This window comes from Gymnoscopelus braueri, assembly GCF_963280865.1.
Source record: "Gymnoscopelus braueri genome assembly, chromosome: 2".
NCBI classification, from domain to species: Eukaryota; Metazoa; Chordata; class Actinopteri; order Myctophiformes; family Myctophidae; genus Gymnoscopelus; species Gymnoscopelus braueri.
The window spans coordinates 7802682-7810872 of record NC_137604.1 but is presented as its reverse complement, the minus strand read 5'-3'; the positions used below and the strand labels follow the sequence as shown (position 1 = coordinate 7810872).

The 8191-nt window shown below is 44.2% G+C and overlaps 2 protein-coding genes across 2 annotated transcripts; both read left to right on the top strand.

The window, feature by feature from the left end:
- Positions 1-1069: 1069 nt before the first annotated feature.
- Positions 1070-2200, top strand: LOC308098293 (creatine kinase, testis isozyme-like; the record flags this gene model as incomplete). The annotated part of the gene is made up of 1 exon (XM_080446596.1): positions 1070-2200. The coding sequence occupies one exon, from the start codon at positions 1070-1072 to the stop codon at positions 2198-2200; it is 1131 nt and encodes a 376-aa protein (XP_080302722.1).
- Positions 2201-6632: 4432 nt separating this feature from the next.
- LOC308102854 (creatine kinase, testis isozyme-like) lies at positions 6633-7763 on the top strand (the record flags this gene model as incomplete). The annotated part of the gene is made up of 1 exon (XM_080452708.1): positions 6633-7763. The coding sequence occupies one exon, from the start codon at positions 6633-6635 to the stop codon at positions 7761-7763; it is 1131 nt and encodes a 376-aa protein (XP_080308834.1).
- Between the last annotated feature and the right edge of the window lie 428 nt (positions 7764-8191).

Below are 8191 nucleotides of genomic sequence, written 5' to 3'. Positions count from 1 at the left end.
CCCCCCTCGGACACACCTGTGGACTACACCAGGTACAAATGACTTTTTGTTGCACTCCCTCATGGAGCTACTTGCGGATTATAGGGTCAGTCCACTCTAGGTGGACACGCACTGACCTTTTGCACCTTAATCCCTTGTATAACGCACTGACTTTTTTTTTGGTCTTTTTTTTATTGTGCTCTTTTTCCTCTAAGCACCTTAACGTCCATTGTCTATCATGCACAGTATAAGTATAACATGCACAGTATACAATACATTGCTGCTATGCTCAGGCACCTTAGTTTAGTTTTTTTAGTTTTTTATTATCTCAGGTAATTTGTAAATATGTAGATAACTTGTCTGGCCTTCTGTTGCTCTCTTGTTTTGATCTCCTTCCCACTTGCCCCCCACCCTCTTCTTCTCCCCCCCCCCCCTCTTCTTTCCATGGAAACTAACGTTGCGATGGGAACGATGTACAAAAAAGAATTTCACCCACTTTTTTACCTTGTAAACCTGTGATGTGACAATAAAACTGATTCTGATTCTGATTCTGATTCTCAAACCCTAGTGCACATGCTCTATGGCCTCAAACCCTAGTGCTCTATGGCATCAAACCTAGTGCTCTATGGCGTCAAACCCTAGTGCACATGCTGTACTATGTCCTCAAACCCTAGTGCTCTATGGCCTCAAACCCTAGTGCACATGTTCTATGTGGCCTCAAACCCTAGTGCACATGTTCTATGTGGCCTCAAACCCTAGTGCACATTCTCTATGTGACCTCAAACCCTAGTGCACATTCTCTGCTATGGCCTCAAACCCTAGTGCACATGTTCTTTGGCCTCAACCTTAGCCCGCAACCAGCAAGCCTTGGACACTGAGTGGTAACTTCAGGACATGCCGGCTTTAAGGCAACGGTTTGTGTTACCTAGAGTATGACGTCAGACCAGAGCTCGGTCGGCATATATAAGGGGTCATAGATGAAGATGTCTTCATATAGAACGACCGAGATAGAGGAACAAGAATAAGAATTTGAGAATTCTCGCAATTAGAACCGATCAAAATGTCAGACGTGGAGAATCTAGCTGGCCATATGGCCAGAATGAACCTCAGGGGAATGACAGCTGAGGATGAATACCCAGATCTAAGCAAGCACAACAACCACATGTCCAAGGTCCTCACCAAGGACATGTACAAGAAACTGCGAGAGCGTGTCACCCCCAGCGGATACACCATCGAAGGTGTCATTCAGACAGGGGTTGACAATCCTGGCCATCCCTTCATTATGACCGTGGGCTGCGTGGCTGGAGACGAGGAGACGTATGAGGTCTTCAAGGAGCTGCTGGACCCCGTGATCGAGGACAGGCACGGAGGCTACAAACCCTCAGACAAACACAAGACCGACATCAACCCCGCCAACCTGAAGGGTGGAGATGACCTGGATCCCGCCTACGTCCTGAGCTCCCGCGTCCGAACTGGCAGGAGCATTCGTGGGCTCTCCTTGCCGCCACACTGCACCCGTGGAGAGAGGCGGGCTGTGGAGAAACTTTCCATTGACGCTCTGGCATCTCTGACAGGTGATCTGAAGGGCAAGTACTTCGCTCTCAAGGACATGACAGATGCCGAGCAACAGCAGCTCATTGACGACCACTTCCTTTTCGACAAGCCAGTCTCTCCTCTGCTGCTGTCCGCTGGGATGGGCCGCGACTGGCCCGATGCCAGGGGCATCTGGCATAATGACAACAAGACCTTCCTGGTGTGGGTCAATGAGGAGGACCACCTGCGCGTCATCTCCATGGAGAACGGTGGAAACATGAAGGAAGTCTTCAACCGCTTCTGCACCGGCCTCACCAAGATTGAAGAGCTGTTCAAAGCGAACGGACATCCATTCATGTGGAACGAACACCTGGGCTACGTGCTGACCTGCCCCTCTAACCTGGGAACCGGCCTGCGTGCAGGAGTGCACGTCAAGCTGCCCAAAATAAGCGTACACGGAAAATTTGAGGAGATTCTCAAGAACCTAAGGCTCCAGAAGCGCGGAACCGGTGGCGTTGACACGGCTTCTACAGGCGGTGTGTTTGACATCTCCAATGCTGACAGACTGGGCTTCTCTGAGGTGGAGCTGGTGCAGATGGTGATAGACGGAGTCAAGCTGCTGGTTGACATGGAGAAGAAGCTGGAGGCAGGGGGGTCCATCGACGACATGGTACCGGCCCCGAAATAAGTTCTCTGAACATGATACATGGGGGGCTATTCTTTATTGTACCACTGGTGATACAAGTTGTCAGAGGTCGGGGAATTCCCCCTATTTTGATTTCAGATTAATAAGGTTGACCTATGTTGTGTAACAATATTATTTTTTAATTTGACCTATTTGATTTGTGATCTTTTTTTCCCAAACTTTTTTTGTTAAAATAATTTTATATATATTTTTTTATATACATAACGGTTAATTGTTGATATTTGTTTGAAGATAGATCTCATTTTGTTGTTGTTTAGATAATGTGGTCCACCAGGGGTCATTTTTATTTCACATTTTTTGTAGTTTTTTTTTTTTCTAAGATAAAACCAATGGCCCTTGTCCACATCTTTGTTTTTCAGAACTTTTATTTTACTGCACCATGTTATGATGAAGGTGATTATTATCTTATATGCTTCTTTTTCATTACATTTTTATTTGACTCGTTGGGACCTTTTTACTTTTACTTTAATCACTTTTGATAAAGGTGGTCAGAGGTGTGGAGCACCCCCTGTTTTGGTTTCAGATAAATAAGGTTTTCAGATAAATAAGGTTGACATATGATGTGTTGATCCTTTTTATTTATTTCAGTTATTTCAGTTATTTTATACAAATACAGAACGTTGATTGTTTATGGACATTGGTTAGAAGATAGCTCTTATTGTGTTGTTGGGAACTTGTGGTCTGCCAAGTTTAAGCTCTTATTCTCAAAATCTTAGATTTGTTTTCCTAAGATCTATAGTATTGGGAATATTTCTTTGACAGGACATGTGAGGTTCCATCTGAATGACGTACGGAGTTGGTACACATACAATTACGGTGTTATGTTTGTGTATATTTAAGTGTATATAGAACCCAGTTAAGAGTTATAAGCATATGCTTATTATCTCTATATATTGAAATGACACTTAATGGTGAATCATGATGATGATGATGATGAATGATTATTGTTTACTTAAATATTTTATAATGTTTTTATATTTGTTTATTATTTTATTTATTTGATGTTTTATACAGAATGGTTGATTGCTGACATTGGTTAGAAGATAGCTCTCATGGTGCTGTTGGTTAATTAGGAAGTAAAGTCTAACCAATTTTAAGTTAATTCAGTTTGTTCTTATTTTCTAGATGTTTTATTTGTTCAACAGCCCTTGTCTACAGTTTCGTTGTATATTTATTTTACAGGAAACTTGCAGTTCTACCTCAATGTCTTAGGTTTTAATACATTATAGGTAGAGTCAATTGCACTGCACCTTTTTATTTTCCTATTTATTTGTTTGAAGGGCCAAGTGTGTATTAAAGTGCAGCTGCTTTGTTCATCGGTTTATAGTTATTTTTAAAGGTCTATTTCCGTTAATATTAACACAGTTCATTGTTTGACATTCCAAGTGTATACAATCCAGCTATCATGAGTTGTTATAAGCATATGAAGAAGGTAATGCACGCACATCCGTGGCCCAGGTGCAAGACAAGAAAAAGTATCATTAAACAAGGGAACCAGGAGACCTGGTACTGCCAGACCCCTAGTGGTTGAAATCTGAATGGCCGGACTTCGCATGACGTGTGTGCAGAGGAAAAGAGGGACAGGACAGGAAAAGAGGGACAGACCGACCGACCGACCGACCCACAAAGCCTCATATAGGCCGACCCCTTGGGTCTGGCAAAAAATAGAGTCTGCACACGGGTGATGCTGAAAAAGCTCCGCTGTATTTTTATTGCTTGTCAACATTTCGATCTATTCAGATCTTTGTTGTTCTTTGTTATAAGCATATCCCTGTTGTAAGGACTTGATGTTGCATTGTATTAATACTATTTATTTGTTTCATTTGTTTTAATGAATCATATTTGAATACATAACTGTTAATTGCACAGATAGATTAGATACTTTGGAAGTAGTGCAGAGTAGTGGGTTCCACCACGCCTCAAGCCAAATTCAGGCTGATCCGGTGCATCTTAGGAGCGGACTGGTAAAAAAGAAAAAGCCTTTTTCTTTTCCCACAAGCTTTATACACCTTGCTTACTGTTTCCTTGTCACTGCTATATCACTGGTTACCAAATCTGTTTTACTTCTTGCCCCTTTATTTCTCTCTTTTAAGATCTATACTATTATTAAAATGTACAATTTAGGCATTTAGCATGCGTTCTTAACCCGAGCAACTTACAAGAGTAAATGGCAAGAACCCTAGTTAACCAACGACAAGGTAAATGATTGCCAAAGACAGTGCAAAGAGAACAATGTAGAGCTTCAAATATACTAGGATTCCAGGTAAGATAAGACCTTTAATGATCCCACAGGGGGAATTCAGTCTCCAGAGGCAGCACAGCAGTTAAGATGCAGTTACAGGGAAAGTGCTAGATACAGCATTGTTAAAACATCACACAAAAAAGAAACAACATCAATAATGAACAATAGTATACAATAGGGGTGGGACGATATATCGATATCGCGATATATCGCGATACTTTCTCCCGCGATAACTAATCGATATACTGCCGAAAAATATCGATATTATTATTATTTTTTTAAAGTTTGTGATACGTTGTTTTTCCTACTCTGTATTTGTGTAATGATGATTTTGAACTGTTTGGTGCTATTTTATGTGTTTATGAATTGAATACAAGGACTATCGTGATATATCGTTGGTGAAATTTCATGCAATATATCGTGATATCGCAATATATCGATATTTTCAGATATCGTGATATATCGTTGGTGAAATTTCTTGCAATATATATTGAATATCGTGATATCGCAATATATCGAATATCGTGATATATATTGTTATCGTGGGCCTAATATCGTGATATATATCGTATCGTGAGGTACCCATATCGTCCCACCCCTAGTATACAACAGTATACACCCCAAACAAAGCTTGCATTATGCAGGACAAAATAAATAATATGAGAACACACAGTAGCCATATCAGATCATTCCTTACAGTAATGACCTGATGTTCCTTGGGTGGCAGTGGCTCAGGGGTAGAGTGGCCGGTAGAGCGGTCGGATGGGAACCGCGAGGTTCCCAGTTCGATCCTGGGCTCCCCCAGAGTTAGTGTCGAAGTGTCCTTGGGCAAGACACTGAACCCTACATTGCCTCCGATGAGTTGGTTGGCGCCAGCTTGCCACCATTGGTGTGTGAATGTGGGAAAAGTGTGGACGCTGGCGTCAACTGTTCGCCGCTTCACCTCCCAATGTCCCCTTCCCCTGTATGAATGAACCATTGTAAAGCGCACCCCGAGCTTCCTCAGAAAGAACAGTCTACTCTGGCCCTCTATGTGTAAAGGGCATCAGAGTTGTCAGTCCAGTCCAGTTGCTTGTTCAGGTGCACTACCAGGAGCTTGTCCACGATCTCCACCACCTCCCCGTGAATGACACTGGGGACCGGAATTGTGTTTGTCTTCAACCATTTCCTTGGTCTTGCCAGTGTTGAGTCGGAGGCAGTTAAAGTTTACAATTTAGGCATTTAGCAGACACTATTTTTCCATGCGACTTACAGTAAGCAAGGTTAACAGTTCACCTCAAACTCACATCAAACCTAGTAATCTGTCTAAACAACATGCCATCTAAAGTAAAGTTCTTGGCATTTGTGGTCAAAAGCAAATCTAAACTAGAAAAGTGTGCTCCTCCGCTATAACAGACCGGGTTGCCTGCCCAAACTTTGGAAGGCAGTCATAGCCACTTGGAATGGGATCTGAAGTATCAAACGTATAATAATACCCCAGAGATAATGTGTAACAGTGTGTGTGAGTTTTGGACAAAATCTGTAGGAGTTGTGTGTTTTGAAGAAAAAATGCAAAATGGTGTAAAATGTAATCTGGCACAGGTGGCCAGGTCTTATATGGAAAGTGAGAATCCAAGGAATCCTGGGAAGAAATATTTTGATTGTACGAGCAACGGTTCAATAGTTATTGGCTAAAATGTTAAGTGGGCTGTTGTAGCGCCACCATGAGGCCGATGTGAAAGATTTGGGGTGGAGTTTCCTCTTGGCTTACTGTGAGTGTGCGTGCAAAGTTTCACATAAATCGGGAACTGCTTTCATGATTTGTGGCATTTTGTGCAATACGAGCCACTCCTGCAAAGTTTGGAAAGCAATCATAGCCAATTACGTGAATTCTGTTTATCCCCAAGGCGCCAGCCAGCAAGCTGTGGACATTGGGATGTCACAATGATAAATTCAAGACATGCAGACAACAGCGTTGTGAGTGAATGGTTTGTGTTACGTGTGACATCAGACCAGAGCTCGACCGGCATATGTAAGGTTGAAAATGTCTTTAGATGTAGAAACACCAAAGATAAAAAGGAATTTGTGAATTCTCTCAAAAGGAAACAATCAGCTATTGTAGGATTCGTTCTGATTCTGATTCTGATTCTGACTCTGAACAAAATGTCAGACGTGGAAACTCTAGCTGGCCATATGGCCAGAATGAACCTCAGGGGAATGACAGCTGAGGATGAATACCCAGATCTAAGCAAGCACAACAACCACATGGCCACGGTCCTCACCAAGGACATGTACAAGACACTGCGAGAGCGTGTCACCCCCAGCGGATACACCATCAACGATGTCATTCAGACCGGGGTTGACAATCCCGGCCATCCCTTCATTATGACCGTGGGCTGCGTGGCTGGAGACGAGGAGACGTATGAGGTCTTCAAGGAGCTGCTGGACCCCGTGATCGAGGACAGGCACGGAGGCTACAAACCCTCAGACAAACACAAGACCGACATCAACCCCGACAACCTGAAGGGTGGAGATGACCTGGATCCCGCCTACGTCCTGAGCTCCCGCGTCCGAACTGGCAGGAGCATTCGTGGGCTCTCCTTGCCGCCACACTGCACCCGTGGAGAGAGGCGGGCTGTGGAGAAACTTTCCATTGACGCTCTGGCATCTCTGACAGGTGATCTGAAGGGCAAGTACTTCGCTCTCAAGGACATGACAGACGCCGAGCAACAGCAGCTCATTGACGACCACTTCCTTTTCGACAAGCCAGTCTCTCCTCTGCTGCTGTCCGCTGGGATGGGCCGCGACTGGCCCGATGCCAGGGGCATCTGGCATAATGACAACAAGACCTTCCTGGTGTGGGTCAACGAGGAGGACCACCTGCGCGTCATCTCCATGGAGAACGGTGGAAACATGAAGGAAGTCTTCAACCGCTTCTGCAGCGGCCTCACCAAGATTGAAGAGCTGTTCAAAGCGAAAGGACATGAATTCATGTGGAACGAACACCTGGGCTACGTGCTGACCTGCCCCTCTAACCTGGGAACCGGCCTGCGTGCAGGAGTGCACGTCAAGCTGCCCAAAATGAGCGAACACGGCAAATTCGAGGAGGTTCTCAAGAACCTAAGGCTCCAGAAGCGCGGAACCGGTGGCGTTGACACGGCTGCTACGGGCGGTGTGTTTGACATCTCCAATGCCGACAGACTGGGCTTCTCTGAGGTGGAGCTGGTGCAGATGGTGATAGACGGAGTCAAGCTGCTGGTTGACATGGAGAAGAAGCTGGAGGCAGGGGAGTCCACTGACGACATCATTCCGGCCCCAAAATAAGTTCTCTGACTATTAGACATAGGGTAGGAGAGGTCATGCAGGTGGCTGGAGTGACCCGAGGACAATGCAGAATACAGAACCAGATAGATACAGATGATCTGCTCTGGTGTGAATTAGCTGATAAGAAGAATTATTAGACATAGGCTACGGGACACAAGACCTTCTGATCTACAGTATCTGTAGCAGAGTAGCATCAGCCTGAAGCCGAAGGCCGTATATCCTCCCCGGACAGGGAGATTTCCTCTTGACTTAGTGGTAAATGTTTTCTATCCCATGCGCGATCTCTAGGTTTGAATCTCGGGTGTACATATCGCTGCTCATAAAAGTGATCAGAGGTCTAGAATACCCCTTGTTTTGATTTCAGATGAATAAAGGTGACCTATGATTTGTAAAATGTGACCTTAGGTGTGTAATTTATTAATTAATTT